This window comes from Tyto alba, unplaced genomic scaffold (assembly GCF_018691265.1).
Source record: "Tyto alba isolate M040663 unplaced genomic scaffold, T.alba_DEE_v4.0 Super-Scaffold_16, whole genome shotgun sequence".
Taxonomy (NCBI): domain Eukaryota; kingdom Metazoa; phylum Chordata; class Aves; order Strigiformes; family Tytonidae; genus Tyto; species Tyto alba.
In genome coordinates, this window is record NW_024881278.1 from 30,632,652 (window position 1) to 30,654,608 (window position 21,957).

Here is a 21,957-nt window from a genome sequence, read left to right on the forward strand (position 1 = left end):
TTCTTCCTCTTTTTTCAACAGAGAAGTAAAAACGTGGCTCAAACTGGCCCTGCCCTGCCCACCACTGCCAACCCAAGAGCATCACACAATCTAGATCATAAAAAATAGGCTAACAGCTCCCACAGAGAAAACAGGAGCTGTGTTTATTTCTCAGAAGATAGGAAAAAAACCAAAACAAATCACTAAGGGAGTGTGGATATCTACTTCTTGCTCATGCTCAGCGAACCAGTTCATCTTAATTTGTGCATAGTAATGCATCTCCCAACAGACACAGCTCTGCTCTATTGTTCACCAATTTAACTGAACAAGTACCCGATCCTACAAAGAGAAGTTTGTGGAGGTTGACAGAGAAGAGACCCTGAATGCATCGCCTACAGGATGCACATGCTACTGCATTTCAGGTAGTTTCCTGCATCTTAGGGGAAATGCAGAACAACTACAAGGAAAAACAGTCTTTGCGGACAACTGATGTATGAATGAGCTTTTGGATTCCATTACAGCACTTTAACCTAAATGCATTTTAAAGTCTAGACAGCTCTTTACATTCTTCCCATTTTCTCCTTCAGATACTCCTTTACATTCTGCTTTAACTTGCAATCTTCTTCAAAGCATTTGCTCTCTATAAGAGCAAACTATATGTGACCCAAAACCATGCCATTTTCATTTAAAAATACAGCATAAAGAATAATCTTGGAGTACATGAATATAAAAATTATACAAATCCATAACAATACACGAGGAAAAAGAAAACTTACACTTTGGTTGAGTGTACTTGTTCCTTTTGTAAATGTGATGTTCTGGGTGTACCACATTACTCACAGCGGTAGCATATAGCAGGGTAATGATCATCTAAGGATCAAGACTGTAAATCGTTGAATTTATACCAGAGTTTTTACAAGATAGCCTGGCAACTTCCTCTTGCAGTATGAATATCCTTAAAATATGACATACATTTGTATTGCCTAAGGTCTATTCCCATGCAGTACAAATGCTCAAACATCAGTGGTAATAAACGGAATGACCTCTAACCAACAGACTTTGTTCTGCTCTTGGGATGCTACATAAATCAGTTACAAAGGAGTTGCCAAAACCTTACTAAGTGCTTGAAAGCCCTGCCTAGATAGAAGCAACAATTTAATTTAGGATCTTTTTGGATACCAGTGTCTAAACCCAAATACAATGTAACAGTGTAATGTTCACCCCAAGACAGCTGGTTTTATTACTGACTTGTACAAAATGTACTCCCAGCCTCTAATGTTATTTTACACAAAATGTAAAATATCTTCCCATCTTTCCAAATATCATCAAATATTATGGATAAATCAAGGCCTTTTCAAAACAACCTATATTGCTCACACCTCATGTGAGAAATCTCGCGTGAAATTTTCTCTTCATACTGAAGATGCACTGTAGCTATGAGGAAGTTATTGGTAAATACCAGCTTTCACCCAACACAGATGAATTCCTCACATTTACTATAACTGAGAAATGTTAAGCATGATAACCTTACTTTTTTTCTTCCCCAAGAGCAACTCTTTGCTCGCACGGACAGCATAAGCATCTACTGCCCCATCCCCTTTACTGTGCTGTGCTAGAAATTTATTTTTGGCTGGGTCTGACCAACCGGCTCACGGCCTGTCCGCACACCACGCCATTCAGTGCAGCGGAAGGACGGGAGGGCAGATGCCAGAGCCAGGTCCACAGCAAACGGTGGATCCGAGCCACGTGCGCAGGAGGTGTTGCTCCCCCTTGGGCTGCATGCGGGGGGAGCCCAGAGAGATTTGTTCCCCTGGGCTCACCTTAGTCCTTGAAGTGCCAGTTGCATCACACCTCTGAAAAATGGCAGACCGCTATGAGACCTCAACCACGGCAGTAACCAGGCCAAGAAATATTCTCTGAATCTTCTGCTGCTCTCTGTGGATACATCTTATTTAGCTAGCTACTTTGCTGTAGTGGAGCTGAAGTGACTTTATTGTCACTATTTATACTTGATAATATTGCAAGAAATGCTTCTGCTGACCGTGAATCTTTATACCTGGTTGTGTTGACAAGGTGACAGATTCCTACCCTCCAAATACATCACTAGTCTTTAAATAAAAGATGCACATGGCACAATTTCTCCCCTTTCACAAAGGAAAGGGTTTGATTTTTAACATGTGAGGGTTAATACAGTTCAGTGGCTTGGAAATTCAGTTATTGCTAGGTGCTCTCAATAACATGAATGGTCAGAATACATAGGTCAAAATTTCCCCAGCTTTGTATCTGCGAAGGAATCTAAATGAATACAGAAACACGTTCAAGATACGTAGACAGAAAATGATTCCAGAAACAACTGAGGTTGCAGCAGCCTTCTCAGAATATGGGAAGATCTTAGAAGAAAGAATTATATTAGAATATATTTTAAGGGCGCTCTGCTGGAGATACTTAACCTAATTACTTATTTCTTCTAGAGTCAAACAATTTCACTGAGGCAATATTCCTCTCAGGATAAAGGGAAAATCATGTATAAGTACCATATAACTCACAGTACTTCAAACGTGGTATTAACCATTAAAATAATGCACATGTAAAATAAGTAGTTTTGTCCATTACTAAGAAACTAACAGATGTACTTAAGACACTTTAGAAAAATAATGAGAAGAAAAATGTATCGTGTAAGTAAATTAGTTTGAAAATGAAAGCATTTCAAGCAATGATTTTACCCTCTTTTGCTTCCTCCCAAAAGGATTATTGAAAACAATTTCAAACAATGCCTTGTAATTTCTAAAATATGCTGTTCTGGAAAGAGATCAAGGTTTCCAGTTATATTCCTACCGTCTGAATTCAATGTAGTTAATTATCTTCTGATTTTTCATATGCATAAGCATTTTGTGCTTTTGAATTCTGAATTGCTTGATATTGCAAGTATTCTTTTAAAAATAAGTTTTCTAGTATATGTAAAATATAGTTGCCTCCATATCAAGAAGCTATGCGATACCAATGAGAACACATTGCATTGGTAGCCATCATAGATGGAAGTGACTGAATATAATTATCTGAAACACAGCTACTTGCAGAGGTTATTGAAATTGTTGCGCTTTATCTGAAGAGACTGGGAAGAAGGGAGGACTTCACAGAGCTCCCCCTCTTTCCAATAGGGGCAGGTAAAAAATACCCCTCTGATTTACCTATGAAAAACTGAGTTACTACTTCCTATGAAAACAGAGGAGGAATATTTTTCTTTAAATCTGTGTTTTCATTAATTACACACTAACCTGCATTCTTTAGGTGGCAAAGAAAAAGAGGAAAAGCGTTAGAAGTAGTATTTCCCATAGAAACAATTGCCTGTCAAACAAAGCATAAAAAGACAAAAGGCAGAAACACTGTTTCAGCTTGAATGCCCTAATGTCACCATTTGTCACGCAGCACTTCCTCCGAAAACCCTGAAGTACAGTTAACTCTACTCCTCTTTACACCACACACTTTTTCCGTTGGTACAGGATTAAAATGTGCAGGGCCTGACAATGAAACAGCAGAGCCATCGCACATTGTTATGCAACTCACTGTCTGCAAGGATGGCTCGTAGCTCCTTCTTTATTCAGCAAGTGCCAAGTGCATGTTTAATCAATGTCACAGCTCACCACAGGGTGCAACTACAGCCACTGTCACTCCTCTCTTCAGATGTGCCTGGCTAAGTTATGCAATGCTCCGAAGAATATCTTGCCATTCTTTCCAGAGGCTCCGAACGCAGGTGTGCGACAGCGTTCACACGGCTGCCACTAAAGCAGACTTCTTTTCATCCTTTTCAAGGCTGGACTAAAATTACATAGTGTGACTGCAAGTACTTCACTGCATTTGGAATTACAGCATGTCAACGTGAGAAAGCCTCTTCAGACAGCTGCCACAAAGAGTAAATCAGAGGCTGGGTTTTTCTGAATTCTTAATAAATAACTAAGTATAACTGAATAAAACCAGGAGCTGTTTGTAATTTTGGTTGGTTTTGGTTTTTTTTGTTTTTTTTTTTTTTTTTTTAATTTAAAGACAAACCCAAACACCATGCATTTCATTGCTCTGCATCATCTAAGGAAAAAAATCCTCAATTTTAATGAGAATTAGTCAACAGTGAGGATCATTACCAGAAAGGTTTTTACTGTTTTTTTTTGACTGCACTTGCTTTAGTGGATTACTGAGAGAGAAGGCCAGACATTTGGAAGATTCTGTAACGTTATTATCCTCACCGATAAACTTCATCAAGGAACTGTTCATGCTCCTATCTGGTCTGTCTGAGTGAGGACAGCAGCCCCTTCATGAAGATAAAAGCCTGGCTTGCCACTGAATCGACGAGTAAGAAGCATGTCTGATGACATTTTATTCCTGATGCAATGTAGGGTAAGAAACATTATTATTATTTTTTAACCTTTCTGTGAGATACACTCAGAGCTGATGGCTTTAATTAGACTCACGGCAGAAATACGTTTATCACCAATGATTAAAGATGTTTGCCAGGAGAGCAAAATGCTATTGCACTATAAATGTGATGGCAAATCTTCAGTAAATTGGAGTTATCTGAACTAGTAGAAATCCCAATCAAATTTTGGTTTAAGGTTAAAAATTTCTGATCAGTAAGATTAAAACAACCTAGCAGATTATATATAATATCAGCCTCTCAGTCACCAATTAACATAGTTTTACATGGAATATGTTTGTAGAGGATATTTGACTGTAAATTCAAAGTACAGGAGCAGCTAAGTAATAGGGACGACCTGTCAACCTCACTTTTGCAACAAAAAAAGGTAATAAATCGTACACGTATCTGTAAATACCTATCTCAAATCCTTATGCTGCATAGAATTTTGTTACTATTAAAGTACTGCTGTCTTTTGGCATACTCCAATAGTAAGCATATACAAAAATAACAACCACCTTTATATTTGAAGAGACAGACATTTTCTGTTAAATGTTTACTGTTGCATGGATGTCCAAAAGCTGATCTATTAAACAAGTGAAAGGATAAGATCTCATCTGCAATTGCCTGATTAGTGCTCACTGGTCAAAAAAGACTGTGATACTGTAATTAAGGAGGCATATTTTCCATGTTTGAAAAGAGCAGACATGAATATTTCCAACTGTTTTTGTACTGTGACAGTTAGGTATTTAACAACAGCTGAAAATTCACATAATCTCGCTGGGCATTTCAGACTATTTGACAGTGCCCACATACCTGCTTTCATCAATTTGATGTTTCATGAGGAAACAAAATAGCTGTCTAAAGACAATTTGTACATTTCTGTTATAATAAAGCATATTAATTGGCTTTTGAAGCATCAAGCTATTTTTCACTCCTCCTATCAAATCTGTATCTACAGAACAATTACTTTTAACATGGACATGTTCATATAAAAAGAAAACAAAAGATGAATACAAATCAATAAATATAGCACTAAGAAATATTGTATAAATAAGTACAGAACTGTTTTTTAGAAGATCAAAGCTTGCATGCTTGTCAGACCAGATTTACCATTTGCTTTCTTTCTTCTAGCTAGCTGCCAGAATACTGGTGAAGGTATTTGCAGGAAAAATGGGGACCTCTGCCATCACAACACTGGAAGATGTGAAAAGGCAAGAGGAGAAAGAGGAAAAAGAAGAGTCTATTTTAGCACTGCTTGGGATTATTGGAACTGTGCTCAATTTATTTGTTATCGTTTTTGTGTACATCTATACTACACTTTGATGACATTTTTGCACATCAGTTGCACAGCACACAGTGCAGAGACCAGCGATGGTAAGAATGATTTCTAAACTTAAAGCAAAAAACCCACTGTCTGAAAAGATTATCGGAAACATTCCAGAGCAAAGTGTCTGGCTAAGGGCACTGCATCAATGACTGCTAAATGTATCTGTGAGCCCAGCTAGGGTGCTAAATTACATAAATGAAGGTAGATGATATTCAACTTCTCATTGAGAACAGATGAAATTCAAATAGCAGAAACAGAGATGGCACTGTTTTACTCCCAGCAACCATGCAAGACACAGGAAATATAAGCAAACACTGAAAACAATCAGAACATAGAAAGAGATTAATTAAATAGATAAATACATACAAGCAAGCCCCATGATGCTTTCTATGGTTTTGTGCATTATGTCTCTTCATAGCTGAGACCAGAAAACAGACAAAAAGGTTTTATTTTTAGATCACCATAATTTAGGCTTATAACTTACACTAGGGTATAGTAAGTGTGGAAACAGGAACACCGTTATACCAAAAATTGTAATACTATAAATAAAATTTTAACTATTGATTATATTCTGCAGCATTTTTGTTAGTCTTATGGAAAGCAGAAAAAGGTTAGGTTTTCTTCCATTTACTGAATCTGTATTTGAAATCATCATGCTATACTGACGATGTGCTTTTCTAATTAAAAAATCCTTTAAAGTAGTGTGAAAAAATAAAGAGTAGTTTCAGTATTTCTTTTAAGAAATACTAATAATTACAATGACACACTAATACACGTTCTCCAAAAGAAAATAATCTTAAGTTACATTTTTCTATATTGCCATTTTTAGAATGTGCTTAACATAAGTCAAATATAAATTCTGTGTTTTCATCCTGATGCTTATTTTCAAGTAAAATAAAACTTATCACACAAGGATTTGTGGTGTTGCGTGGAAAAGAGGTTTACTAGTCTTTGCCCAAAAGATTGTACTCTCTCTTTCTGGAAAAGGTCCTGAAGATATTTTCCCTTTTTGTACTGTTTAAGATTGAGGCCCAGAATTGCAACTCCCATGCATACTTCACAGAACATGCAATTAGATCACTGAAATTGATGAAACTATTTCCACGTTTTAAATTAAACCTATGTATGTCTTTGCATTAGATCCAAAGCTGCGGACAGTCTGAGATCATATAAATTTTTTGTATACATGAAGATATCTCACATTTATCTTCTAATAGAAAAACCTACTTTTGAGCTTACAATTAAAAACACAGTAGAAAAACCACACTAAAAAAAGGAAACACCGATTTTAATAAATGATGTTCTTAGTATTACATGTGCCACAGAGGAACAATGGAGGAGCTGCATTTCTGAAAATCAGCTCAGTTCCTTCTCCCAGGCTGCAAAGCTACACCCAGTCCTTCCATAAAATAACAAGCAAAGCACTACACCCCCTGTACAGGTGATAGCTCATTAGAGCTCCATAACCGCTAAACCAACTGAGCCTTTGGAATTCACTTCAAAACAAGCACATGCATAAAATAAGGTTGGGGATCTAGAACAGAACGATTTAGGCAATGATATTTCAGTCAGCTGCAGAAACTACGCTGTAACACTGATTTATGGATGAAAGAGGTGAAGATGGTATGTTCTGGTTTTGCAAGTCAATGCTGCTTCAACCAGAAGAAATGATAAAACAGAGCTAAGGCTGCACTGGAAGGAAGCACATGCAGAGAAGAAAATTTATTCACTGTCCCTAGTCCACAGTAAGTCTAGTATTGTATACTCATTTTCAGTATATGAAGCACCAAAGCATTCTGTAAAACTAAGCTACATTCTGGAGGAATTGTGCAGGTTATTCATGTTTATTTAAACTACAGAATAGAGTCAATACATTATTAAACTTTTCAATGTATTACTTATAACTACATACTTATGGTTATTATTGCATTAATCTCATAACACAAGTATATTTGAGATGGGTCTTAAAATGAGAGGTTACAAGAACCTGAAAACTGAACAGAAGTATAAAATCCAAGTAGAAATTACTGCTGTTTATTTTAACCTTGACATTATTTAGAACTTGTCAATTCTGCGAAATAAACAGTTTTATTTCATGTCATTTCAGTGCATAGCTCTCTTCTCAAAATTGTGAATCAACTAGTACTCCAGCACCGGACTGAGATACTGCACCTTTTTTTGTTAACACTTCCAACAGCAGAACAGATGAAAAACAATCCCAAAGATGTAACCAAATGTGGTAAAGGTTCAGCATCATTCTTTTACCAATGAATGAGTTCATTAACATTAATGAAAACTAGCGGAACTTTTAATTGCAGTAATTACATACTGTCTACCTAAACCGCCATTGTACTTCTAATTTCACTTACAGCAAAAGACTTTGATGCTTTGAAGGAAGTCACAGGGTAATATTATCATTAGAGATTGCCCCAGCATAGGAGATGTATTTTGTTTTAAAACAGAAGCCTAATATCCTTTCTTAACAGGTAATGCTTGCACTCTATATTCATGTGGACCTAAGTCTAACTTCAATTAAATAAGCTCCAATATACAGCTCTGGTGCTTACACATTTAATCCAGTATATGCATACGAATCTCAGCAACAAAAAAATATCTTAACAGCACCTGCCTCTTATTGGACACAGTAAAAAGTCAATAGTCTAGGCAAAATCAGAATTTCATGATTCAACCTTTACACTGCAGTAGTACCTCTACACCTTCATCAACGGATTAATAAAGATGCAGTACTCTTAGATCAATGAGCTCAGCGTACCCACTTCAGAGATCCACAAAGGAACACAAGCTTCCTAAAGTACTCAGCCTACTCAGTCCAGTGGAACTGGATTATTTTGCAAAAAGTAAAACACCACCATATAATGCCTCGAGAATAAGTATGATTAATTGAAAAGAAAAACTCTAACTTCAGCAGGCAATCTAGTGTAGTTCAAGTTTTGAGGTAAGGAGGCAAGGCCTGAAAAGTATAACTTCAGTGGACTCAACTAGCAAAGGAATATCAAAAAAGGCAGAAAAAAGGATTCAGTACCTCACCTTCAACAGATTTGTCCACAGTACTTACTAAATAAAGTTCACAATGAGGTCTTTGGCAGCAGGATAAAGCAGCACAACTGTTAATGAATCTACAAATCCAGGGTGCGACAGTACTTGGTAAACCATAAAAGATGCATTAAAAGCAAATATTGGACTCTTATGAAGTAAAACATGCTGGTCATTAAACGCAATCCTGTTAGCAAAGCCCTCACATCGAAATGCATCATCTCTTCTCAGCAGTCAAGCCCAAGGAAGACTGAGCTCATCTACCACCACAAGCTATGCTGACGATGTTGCATGGAGTCTTTGACCACCAAAGAAGGAAGGGTGGCTAAAACAGCTAAGAGGGGAGCATGCAAGAAAACCCCGGCTAAAATCACAGTATCACCTGCTTCTTGTAAGCCTGAGAATTCAAGTAAAGAAAATTCAGGCAAAATTCTTCAACTTATGATGAGGTCTGTCTTCCAAGGAGAAGGTGGTACCAAACTTCTCTCCCTATTTGTCTTTAAACAAGATGAAGTCATCTCAGGGTTTGCTAGATACTAGTTTAGGGACAAACCAGTACCAACTATATTTTTAAGTAAGAAGACTCTACCTAATATTCAGGTAGAACTAATAAATCCCAACTTCACCAGTCTTTTTACTGTTCAAGCCCAATAACAAAATAGACAGTCCCTGTCCTAAAAGCCTCTTGATTTTCCTTCTATTTCACGATTCCCTTCCACTGCCTTCTCTCTATAAACCTTGTTAGCTATGAAGACTACTATTACTACTGCTTTCTTTTCTCCCACTCGTAAATACTAGCTTGTATTAATTCTTCATAAACCTAGGGTTATCAGTCAAGCAACTCTTACTTTTATCAGCAAAATTGAGACCTTCAAGATAGTCATGTAGTCCAGCTAGAATCTGATGGCCACGTTTGCTGGAAACCTGTTGCACAGTGCAGATTTGATTACTGTGTGTTTAGTTCCAGGAGGGGGAAGTGTTCACATATTTGAAAGAGTTCCTACAGCAGTAATTATTTCAAATGAAATATGCTGTATACAAGACAACAGTGAAAAGGTTTTACATGACAGCTTTTGGTGTGAAATGTCATAAATCTGTGGTAATGAATGCATACTAGATGTTCCATGATATAGCAGTTAAGAACACCATCAATTTTACAGTTGTAAACATGAACTAAGTCCTTAAACACAAGTGTAATAAAAAAGTCTCACAATGTTACAAATATAAAATTTCTTCATTTGTAAAATGAAAGATAAAGCCACAGCAACGCCATCACAAGATATGAAACAAACATAGGAAAAAAATATCAAGAACTAGGGTAGGGATTACAGCAGCTACTGCTCCTTGTGACTGGAGCTATGATCTATCTTGCATAATAAGTAAAGTCCTTCGTACACAGACAAACCTTCCTTCTCTACAAGAAAAAAGCAATTATGGAAATTAATGAATGTGGTCAGTTCACAATTTTCAAGGACTTTACAATCACCTTGCTCTGATGCAGATGGAGCTGCAGAATGTGTCAGAGCAATCTGGTTTGTAATGATCTGCTTCAAGGTGAGGCTTCTAAAAGATTAAATGATACGTGATCACTCCTTATCTGATCAATATTCCTTTTATCTAGAACAATCTAGTCCCTGTATGTTTTGGGCAAATTAAGCAGGGATGACAAAATCTATTTAAGCAACAGAAAACCTAGATAAATTTTTATCTGTGACATACACCAATTTTATATTCTGATACCAGAACTGTTCAAGAATTTTGCCAAAACAACTTTGCAAAGCAGGATGCATCATACCTGTAGCTAACTGAACATGTATAAACAAAATATAAAATTCTCATCAGTACCAAAATACTTACTATCCTCTGTCACCACAGTGGTATCAGTCTGCTGTGCAATAAAGGGAAACGGCACATCTGCAGCTTCATTGTACTTATTTCTTATAAATAAAATTTTTCCCATGTGATTTTATGCATATGGCAGATATACATGTGAAGATCACTGTTACTGCAACCATTAACAACATAACCTAAAATCTAGGAGAATACCACCTGCAGGATAAGGGTAACCTTTGACTGGTCCCACCAGCATCCATTCAAGTTTGAGAAAGTTAAAGTTGCTGAAAACTGCTGTTTTCTGCCAGCACTGAGCTGGGCACAGCTTGTTCCTGCTGGGGTGCCAGAACCTGGCAACTCTATTAGCATTCTGTATACCAGGTCCTAATCTCTCAGTCCAGCATGTTACAGGAAGAATACAGCTACCTGCTTCTTCCACATGAAAGCACCTTTAGATCTTAGAACTAAACAGTAATTACTGCATTGGAATTATGCCTGGCTATCACTAAGACAAACTGTTTTCAGGGTCTCCTTTCAAACTAAATGCATTTGACTCAATATTCACAAAGAGAACACATTCTTTCCAGAAGTCATCCTTTTTGCACATACCACTCATATTGATTTTCTATTACATTTTCAGAGACAAACTTGACTGATATAAGCCTGAAAAATTTGTGGTTTGGTTGGTTGTTTTTTTTTTTTTTTTTTTTTTTTTTTTTTTTTTTTTTTTTTTTTTTTTTTTTTTTAAATCCAGAACAATGTTGTTAATTATAGTTTTATGTATAGACTTTTGAACCAATACAGCAGGAAACATTCAAGACTATTGCTTGGATCAAAACCTTCAGATTTCACGGTTCTAAGTTCCAACAGAAATAACCTCATCCTTTGTGAATTTGTAATTAGAAGAGTAGGTAGCAGCTTTTCACCAAAAAGCAAGGTTTTGCTTTGCCTTAATATAGTTTAGCTGCTACATTAAGAGCTGCACATCAATTTATTGAAAAGCAGGAAGTATCTGCTTTGTTCACTCTTTACTAATTGTTAATTCACAAGCACATTTCAACATCCCCTCCCAACCACAAGTAATAGTAGTCCAGCAGTGGAAAACATACCTAAAATGAACATTTACCACTGAAACTTTGACTTTTCCTTGTACTTTGGGAAAAACAAATAGTCTCTGAAAGCCAAACTAGTTTGAACTTCTTGCCATCAGCCACATACCTCATCTCTTGTATCACTATCTGACTGTTCTTCCCCAGTTAAAGGTGACTTATACAGACAGATATGTTTTCCTATTGAAAACAGCAAAAAGCAATTTCAACAGCTGCAATTCATCTATAACTCAGAACCAATAGCTTCATCCTTTAGATAACACAGCGTTTTTGCCAGGTCCTTCAATGACTTTTCCTTTCTACCTCAACAAAGAAGAATTTATGAGTATCTGTTAGAAAGATTACTTTATTGTTTTACATTATATTTTCATTTGCAATAAAGAGCCTGGTGTATAGGCTACATAGTTCATTTTCTTCACTGTAATATGTGCAAAATAGAACCAACAAATTCATTGCAAAATTAGGGAGAGGTGTCAAGCTGTGGACTGCCAAGTGAAACATCATCATATTTTTACAGGTCCCAGCAGACTTTTTGAACTACTTCTATTCCACCATATTAGATTATGTAACGCCCAAATTACTACAGATTAAGAGAGCCATGTCCTTGTTTTAGTCCTATGTAGCTTTGTAAATACTGAAGACACGGACGATTTCTCTTTTACCTGGGAGATAAAATATACTGTGTAATTCAACAAGAAACTATGACACTGTTTCAAGAAATTCACATCACCACCCTACAACTGACAACCAAAAAAACTGCAGTAATGTGACAACGTTTATCAGTTACTCCAAAAATAGGGCAGGCAGAAGGAGGTCCAAAATCAAATTATTTGTATTTGGAACAACTTCTGCTATGTACGGATTAAATCCATCTTTACAAAGTAACTGAACAAAAATCCAACCTAAGGCTCAAGCAGTGTTTAAAAACTTCAGACTGACAGTTATCTGAAGAAAAAATGCTTATCAATATCTTCATGCTAAAGCCTGTCATCTAGTGAGACTGAACATAAATCACAAACTCAGTCTCTGCTGGTTTGGTTTTGCCTTTAGTTCCACACTGACATTTGCTTAGCTCATACTGCTTGACACTACCTAGTATTATGAAATGGTTTCCACAGCAAGGTACGACATACTAGATGAAAATGATGAAAACATTTGTTTTAAAATTGTGAGTAGAAATGTGAAGATAACATATAACTCATTTGGTTTTCCTCTAAAAAAATACCAACATTTTCATTGTTCCCATATATTTGAAATATTTCGCAGTTCTAACTAGTAGCTTATTTTTGTATTTCCTAAGTAAAGCACAAAAAGCTCTGATCAAAATAAAAGGGAATTGCCCTAGTATGTTCAATATTTACCAACTTCAGGCATATATTTGCTCAATTTTCTTACAAAAGTAACATTTTACTTCACAGTAAGATTCATGGTCTTGTATGAAGTACTCTCCATATATCTTCTGTAGAGGAACTAAAATGTAAACTTTTCAGATGGAAATACTATTTTCCTGTTAGTTTCAACAGTTTAAGAATTAAATTTTTAATTGACATTCAAAACAATGACGTTTAAACTCTTACAACAAAAGAGTATTTCAACAAACACTAACATTTGTTTTCTAAGGCTCAAGTGAATGTCCCATTAGTACTATTCTAAATTGGCAAATGTACTGAAGCTAGCCAGAACTACCTACTGTTTACATAAAAACTTATTTGACAGAAGCAAGCCAACTTTGATATAGAAAACAATGGCACATTACCTGAATCGTTGCGGAGGTATGATGACATTGCTGGGATGAGGCAAGATTGACTGAGTAGCTCTAGGAGAACGGATGGAAGTGCACTGCTGTTTTGTCCTCTCCCCTCATGGCTAGTTTGGGTCTCTCCGTTTGATGTACTCCCTGCAGGATTTATGTAACTGGCAAGAACCTGAAATACACAAAAATATTTAACAAAAACTGACTTTAGGCAAAAGAACTTTGACTTTCCTCCCTTAAGGACGCCATAACACTTCACTAGCTATTTTTCTAATTCAGTACTTCGTGCTTATTTCAGCAGTCCTGAAGTCGTCTCAAAAAAAATTCTATACAGTTACTAGATCATGATTTCAACTTTGGCTAATGATAAAATTACATAACTGTTATAATCCTGAATGACTTTGAGAGATCAACTAATATGAATTTTCACAAACTGTCTGAAGTTACTCAAAGCAGGAGTTTGTGAGCTCACACCACAGAGATGCAGCTGATCAGTCCCATTCACTTTAAAACACTAACTAGCAACAATTTTTTTTTTTTTTTTTTTAAACTGCAAATGTTTCAAAAACCTTTGTAACTTCCTTTTGGATCGCACTTCAGGGTTCACAGATGAAACAACAACTTACGGTGAGCATGAAAGTTACTTGGAACACCCACTGGTGAGCACGGCTCTTGCTTCAGTAAGCAAAGCGGCCTTCCCCTCAGCGAGGGCGGGAGAGTCGCCTCACGACCGCACACCGGCTCGTCCCAAGGGTACTTCTGGCTGAGTCCACAGGCCCTTCCACGTGTTGTAGACATACCACCTAATGCACTTCCATGGGTCTGATTTGTGCAGTTGTACTCTCAAATTATTAACTTCAAAGGCTCGAAAGGCTGTATTATGTGAAGTCTCAGGGGCTCTATTCCCCTCTTAACCTCTTCTCCTTTCTTTCATCCTCCCTCTTTGCTCTAACCCCATTACCCACAGTATTTTGTTACAGCATCTCAGCAGCAGTCTGTACAACACAATTTTTCTAAGCAACCTTTCTAGAGAAGGGAACAAGAAAACTCTGCTGTACAAGTGGACAGACATCTTCAGCAAAATACTGAAGTGTTTTCTACTTTTTCCTCCAATTGCTGAATGTCCAGAGCAAATGCCTCCTTACCTCATGATTTATCACAATTACAGCTAAACCTCTAACAGGGCATAATCCAGAACACTGTCTAGAAGCTTCGCCAAGCATAATCCAGGTGACTTCCCTATGTCTTGCTTAGGAAGAGCGTTTCAGATTTTATTTGTTTTGCTTTTGCAAGGGACATGATACTTGTGCCTTTTAATCTACAGTGACTGAAAAAACTGATTACATCAAAACTACTATCTTGTTCAGTCAGGGCATGGGCATTTCAGAATTTCATCTCAGAAGTGAGGATAGCTAATGCATTTGAGCTGACAGTTCTATACATCAAATTTAATGACTGGACAAAATCTCTCTTGTCCCTACACTGACCTAAGATAACAGGGGTCGGTTGCATTTCACAATGGACTGAAAAGCCTAATTATGTAGGATATTCTTCTCCTCAGCATGAGGCATTTGGAGGGCATCAGAGTTTTACTAAGATCTAGATGTTTACTGGTGAATACTATCATAATTTAATTGACATACTCATGATTTTATAGTACGTCTGAGTGAGATTTTGTTATATTGGTATAATATATTCATGGACACTAGTAACAACTATAGGTGTTTCCTTAAAGTAGAGCAAAGATATGTGAGAAATGAATAGCTAAGATTATTTGGCAAACAGAACAAAATGCCTGTTCCTACCCCCTCCTCCTTCAACGGACAGCCTTTACTTTTGACTGAATGCAGAGATGTCAGAGATATGCGACAGCTCCAGGGAAACATTTGGAATGCTTCTTGGTTCACTTTCTATTCAGAACTGTCACACAGGCTTACCCACGCAGGTCTTTTTTATGCAGCAGTCTAGTGATATTTGAAAACAGCCTCACTCAAAATATGATCTATACCATTTTTCATGTAGACGGGCTGTTGTAAATTATTTTTTGCCCAAAATACCGTGATTACTCTATTATATGACTGAAAAAATATAAGCTCCATTTTTACTACCCAGTCCTAATGTTTCAATTGCTTTTTATTACTCAAAATTTCATTATCACACACCTGTAGAAGGCAGGTCACATGCTCTTCTTCCAGCCTTTGCTTAGTCAAAGCTTGTTCAACATCCCATCCTGAAGCTGTGGAACCTGTTCCAAAGCCTGTACCCTTAGCCCAGTACAGCTGCTGTTCTTCTGTTGATGCACTGTTATGTGTACTTGACACCTGTGGCTAAGTTAAAAAAAAAAAAGGTCACAATAATTTAAAGTTTTTCATCTTATGAACACTGTCTTTAGAAAGCCTGTGTCCTGCAAAAGAATGTAACCCCAATTTACTAACTTTATGAAGATATCATCAGGATCCAGTGACATTTAAAGCTTTAGATAGGAAAGACTCTGCCACATACATGGAGTTCTAATACACGTCAGCACTAAATTGCTGCAAGTGATTTTTCAATTTGACTAGGACTATAAGCCAATTTTTGTTCTCTCTTAAGATACTACCACTGTTTAAATGATGAAAGGTATTAAAATGCTACTTAATTGATATCATGCTAAACATCACAGTTCTGTAATTATTATTAACATCTAGTCAACTTTAATAACATAATTAGATAAGGGGACTGAAGTAGCAATGTTATCAGAAGTACACAACTGAAATGTTAAGATGCTTAAAGCATGCGCTGATTTTGAACAAATGCTCCAAAATAGCAAGAGGTGTAAGTTACATGTATAGCTCTGACACATGAGCTCAGGGTCACTGAAACACACATTATTTTTTCTCCAGGTAAGAGGGGGTAAGTACCTTGTTCTTAAAATGTTCTGAGAGATAGCATTTTTTCAAAGGTGCTTGTACAACTTTTCCCAATGGCCTGCCCCACTGCATCTTACTAACATAACTCCAATATTACATTGCTTAGTCCTCATGAAACTATTTAAGTACTGATGTTAATTTTCAAACTTTACCAGATCTTTGGTGAAAAGGATACAGAAGAAACTCTTGATAAGCATTTTGTAGCCAATGCTTTCCTAATTATATATTTAGCATCCTAAACAAGTGACCTCATTTTCTGAAGCAATGAACACTTGCTACTTTCATTAGTTCTCAGTGACAATTAGCCTTACTGGAAACCAGGTCATGTGAGTAGGTGCCCAACTTTAATCAGTAATATCTGATTTATGGCTCTGAAAAGTTTCATTTTCTGTTCAGAACTTCTTCAGTGACTTTGTTAAAGATCATACTTGAAGGAAAAGAAATGATGTATGAACAGGCTGCAATGGTAAAAAAGTTACCATCTACAAAGTACCATACTGACATTAGTCTGGAATCACCATTTAACTTTTACATTGGAAACATAATGCATCTCCGTGATGAAATAGCTGTGTGGTTATTCTCATGTAGATATTACTTGTTACATCACTCACGAACACATTGTGCCTTTAGCACTCAAGAGGATTGTCATGAGCACTGGCTTAAAGCACTTAAGGGAAAGCCTAGCCCCAGAAATACAAGCCTTGGTGCAGGCCCGATAGATCTCTAGTTTCAAGTTACCATCTATCACGTTATAGATAGGAATTACCTATAAAGCAAGCTGTTTAAGGGGTCATGGTAGAACTGAAGTGTAGATAACAATTAATGGTTGCTCTTTCCCTCCAAAACCACAAAAATGCTTTAGAATGTACAAAAGGTGTTGAAGTGTCAGCAGCCTGATACCCAATTAGAAGCAGAGTATCTCAGGCTGTCCTTAAATTTGACTAGCTATTAAAGTGAATTATTCTCAGGCACAGCTTCATGTCTTCCTTGCTCAACCCCTCATCAGTTTCAGAGCTGCTAAAATACAGACAGCCCTATATTTTGCAGCTACTTAGCCATATTTAGCCATCCAGAACTTTTTCATGCAAGCCTCTTCCACAACAATGCTAAATTGGGCAAGTCGTTAGTTTTTTTTTTTAAACGCTTTTATAGACAATTGTTACGTTATGCAGAAATCGCAACTCATAATCCTAAAAAAATCAGGGGATATATGTTCTGAACAGAAGGTGGTATAATACAGGAATTACCTTGAGAAAGTTTAATTTTGGAGATTCACTCAGAAACTTGAGCACTATGGAAAGTTTCTGTCTTTAGATCTCATTTCCCCATCATTAAAATGTGTATAAAAAAGTCACTGCATTAATTCTTTAATTTTCACAACTCATTTACATTTGTGAAGCATTTAAGGAGAAATAATTTGCACCCAGTATAGTTTAGATGGTGAATGCTAAATAAGGTAGTGAGGTCATGCTATGTAATGAGGATTAAAGAACCACTGTCCATTGAGCATTATGCCTCTCATGCATTGGAAAAGGTCCTGTGAAAGAAACTGATTTCACCTTAATGCCTCATGACAAGCCTTCTTTGTTGGCTAAATTTCATGATTACTATGTTTATTTGCAACTTGCAATGACAATTACTTAACCAAGTACTTTCTAATTATTTTTGTTCTTCATTCAAATGCCAACTCAGCAGCAATTAGACTATAATGAAAGAGTGAGATTATTTATTCCTTCTTTATAGTTAAAACCCTTACTACTTACTTCTCAGTGGCAATTATTCTGCTGCTAAACTTACCTCTGCCTGGTTGGGACTAGAGTTGGGTACTCTTGGTGCATGGTGGCTTAGAGCAGACAGACAAGCGAGGATAAGATGTATAGCCCCAATCTCCAGTGCCATCCGCCTCAGCAGTACTCCATCGTCAGTAGTCAGCGGTGTAGTGCTGAACAAACTGCGCAACACGTGGAAGGGCAGAGTTGGAAGCACATTTGCTGAAGGAGACTGCAGGATATGACCTAGATTGAAGGAGGAAAATATCAAACCCACATTTTCTTTCAATAGTTCAATACCACCTGTTAATCTCTGCAATAGTTTTAAGCAACACATACAGAAATCTACTAAGGTCTTAAGCATTCGCATATAGTAAGCTATCTAATGTTAGGTTTCTCTTCACAAAAAATTTTCAGCAGGAAAAGAGTGTAGAAGAAAGAATGTTTCTTTATTTCCTTTACGGCTTTGGTTAAGAACAAAAGTTATAAAATCTGATTCGCCATTTTCGGGGAGAAAACTTAGTTTGTGAATAATAGTGAGTATACTGCTGTATTTGCTTACACTTCGTGTCATATTTCTGAATGAAGAAAACAAAGGTGGTTTGGAATTTTTTTTTTTTTTAAACATTCCAAGTACAGCAAGTTAAAGAATGCACATGGTCAGTTAATAGCAGCTCTGCATAGTTTATCATGATATAGGGTTTTTCTTTCATATTCATGTACCCAAAGTAGGACTTAAGTCATTGACTCAATCCAAGCTGTGATGCTATTCAAGTTGAATACATGGTGAAATACTAACAAAATTTTAGTTAGATATGCTGCATGTTTGAATTTTGTAGTAGAATTATTTTGAATTCTTAACCCTTTCTCATTATGAGCAAAAATTACTTCTTTTAAAAGCCACGTTTCAAGTAACAGAGCGATCTATTAAAGCAACATACTCAGATTTGGGAAACTCTCAATTTTTTTGTATTAACACTTCATTTCACATTTCTTCCCCTGTACATATGTAAATAGCAGTATCTGACAACTACAAATGCTTCAAATACTGAAAAAACTTCAAAATAGCCAACTCTGTTCATAAGTTCGTTTCTTATTTTAAATATATTTATATTATTTTCTCCCTCATTAAGACTTTATCATCTATATCATCATCCAGAGGTCTAAACTGAAATTCATTACAAATACGTATGTCCATATTTGTATGTATACACACACACATGCATACACACAGAAATTAATTCATATCTATCTGATACTATTTGTAAAGATGGAAATAAAAATTCCTCCAACTGGGATCTTCATAAATAAAACTGAACACCTCTGGAAAAAATCTCATCTGATAGACTTTCAGAACTGCAGGTGTAGCCAAATGACCAGGAAACAAAAAAAGAAAATCTAAATATTTGCCCATGATTTATCTTATAGACAACTGCATCCATGTTTAATCTATAAGCCATGGATTTATAAGTGCAGCTTGCTCTTCATATTATGCCAGAAAGTAAAGAGATTCTAGGTATATGAACAGATGCATTTCCAACAAAGAAGGAAAATATTAATGCCTTATACAGAGAACTAACGTGGATTACTGTCTACAACTGATTCCACATTTTGTAAACAGTTGAATTCAGATGTTTGGCTTATGGAATGGAGAAATTGACTGTCTTGTCTAGCAAAAACAAAGGCTAAGAGGGAATACAATTCCTGTCAACAAATGCATCAGAGAAAGAAGAGCTATTTATGATGAGGAACAATGCTGGCAGAATGATAAATGGGCACAAACTGGATATGAATAAATTCAGGCTGAAAATTAAAGCAGCCTCTACCTACCCGGAAAATGATGTTCTGCAACTAGGTTCCAAGAACAGTAGTGGATACACACACAAAAAAAAGAAGCAACCCAAATTTTAAGGATTTGAGTTGGTCTTTTTTTTTTTTTAAATAGAGAGAAAAAAAAAAAAGATCTAAAAATTGTTTAGCAATAGCAAGGGACTGGAACCACTCAAGGACATAAAAATCTGCAGGACTGCATGTAGTCCTTCACTTAATGACTACTCAATTTGGGTGGAAGTAAGCAGCCGGGATGAATTTGTTAGCTGGTTTATTCCTGTCTACTGTTCTATACCTAAATACAAGAGAAATACAAAGATAAACAGAAGGGAAGGTAAGTTTCTCAGTTGGTCTTATGAACTACATGTTGTCCGGAACTCTAGAGGCTGCTGAAGAGAGACTAGCTTCAGTTGATCGATGCACAGAAAAAACAGCATTCTTTACAAAGTCATAATGAAAGGGAACATCGTAGAAGTACTAACACATCTTTCACATACACTCTTCCAGTTTTTCAAAACACTAAGAAATAAAATTATTAGAACTACATGCAGAATTCCAAGTTTGGTTGCAAAGACACTGACTACAGATTGTCTCTCAGCTCATCTGTTCATTCACTGAGAAATCCCCCATTTCTTCCTCTGAGCTCACACCATTAAGGTAGAGCTCCTGCTCAGCTATTCTGATCATTTTGTTCTTTAGATCTTTCTCTCCTTTTCTAGAACAGTACTGTTCAACAGCTTATTCTACATCTGCTGTAGCTATGCTCCTATCCATGTTATTCTGCACGTGGTTGCAGAATTATACGAAGTTTGCTCAATTAGACGAGCATACCGAGCTACTCAGATCGTTCTGTCTGAATGCAGTCACCTTGATAGCGTCATCATACGTTTTAGCAGCAGTTATTTTACAGTTACTCTGACATCTAGACAAGAACACTTGAATATTGATGATTGTGACAAAACTTTGCCAGACAGAATTTAACATTTAGAGACAACAGACTATCAAAGATGCTAGCAACGTAGTTCTGCACAAACCAATTCTAACTTCCTCTTAAGAGCATTACAGTGTAAATAAATTTAAGTAAAATGATCTAGCCATGGTCTACAAAGAAACATAGTAATTGCAGCACATACTTCCTTCACCATCATCTGTAACTCCCAACACCAATCTCAACAGACACTGAGCATGTTTCCGTTCTTTTAGCAGCACCTCAGCATAGCCCGGGAGACGAAGAAATAAACCAAAGGCAGCCAAAGAATGCGCAGGTATGGGAGACATAGTCTGAACTGTTGACTTGATCGGTGGAGGTTCTGCAGCAATTGTTTCTGGTGCTTCGTACACCAGTTCCCCTGATTGTTCAATGGTGACCCATTCAAACTGATCACTGTCCTTCTGCTTTTCCTGTGTGGTCGATGTAACCACTGGCGTGCTCACCTTAGCCAACAAAAACAACAGAAAAATTTGGTAGTCATTCAGTTAATCACCTCGGCAAAAAATTTATTAAAGTTAGGATCTAAGGAACATGCAGTCTTAATATAGGACCCCATTAAAAACTCACATGAAATACACTACAATTAACAGATACAGGGACCATGCTAAATGGCTAAAAAGGGCATCTTTGTTGCATTTTCAATACAGTTCTAGAAAGTCCTGTCTCCACAAGCAAACAACTGTCTTTTGCCAATCTAAAATCCTCAGTTAAAATATATTGCTTAAAATCTAGAGGCACAGAAGACATAAATTACATCAAAGTAAACAATAACAAAGATTAGTTTATATATCAGACTGTCAAATAAGAAATGTTCCTTTTATTTTTAACATTAAACATTGAATGTGAACTCAAAAGTTCAATTTTTAATTACATATTGCAAAAAGGACAACAATTAATCATAATACCTTTAAAAACTAAGAAGAAATGTGGGTATCTTAGCAGTCTTGTAGCAACTCATGTTCTCCTTTTGGGCTTTCAATTGGTTTGGCAGGCTT

The 21,957-nt window shown here is 36.5% G+C and overlaps 1 protein-coding gene across 8 annotated transcripts in view; it reads right to left on the bottom strand.

Moving 5' to 3' along the window:
• BIRC6 (baculoviral IAP repeat containing 6) overlaps positions 1-21,957 on the bottom strand; it is a 187,719-nt gene that overhangs the window by 41,393 nt on the left and 124,369 nt on the right. For 7 of the 8 annotated variants that reach the window (XM_042789690.1, XM_042789689.1, XM_042789688.1 and 4 more), the window contains 4 exons: positions 21,105-21,411; positions 18,170-18,387; positions 15,626-15,790; positions 13,467-13,635 (listed from right to left, as the gene is read on the bottom strand). In XM_042789690.1, coding sequence (XP_042645624.1) covers positions 13,467-13,635; positions 15,626-15,790; positions 18,170-18,387; positions 21,105-21,411 — 859 coding nt within the window. The remainder of the gene's footprint in view (positions 1-13,466; positions 13,636-15,625; positions 15,791-18,169; positions 18,388-21,104; positions 21,412-21,957) is intronic. The other variant, XM_042789687.1, reaches the window with a different exon arrangement.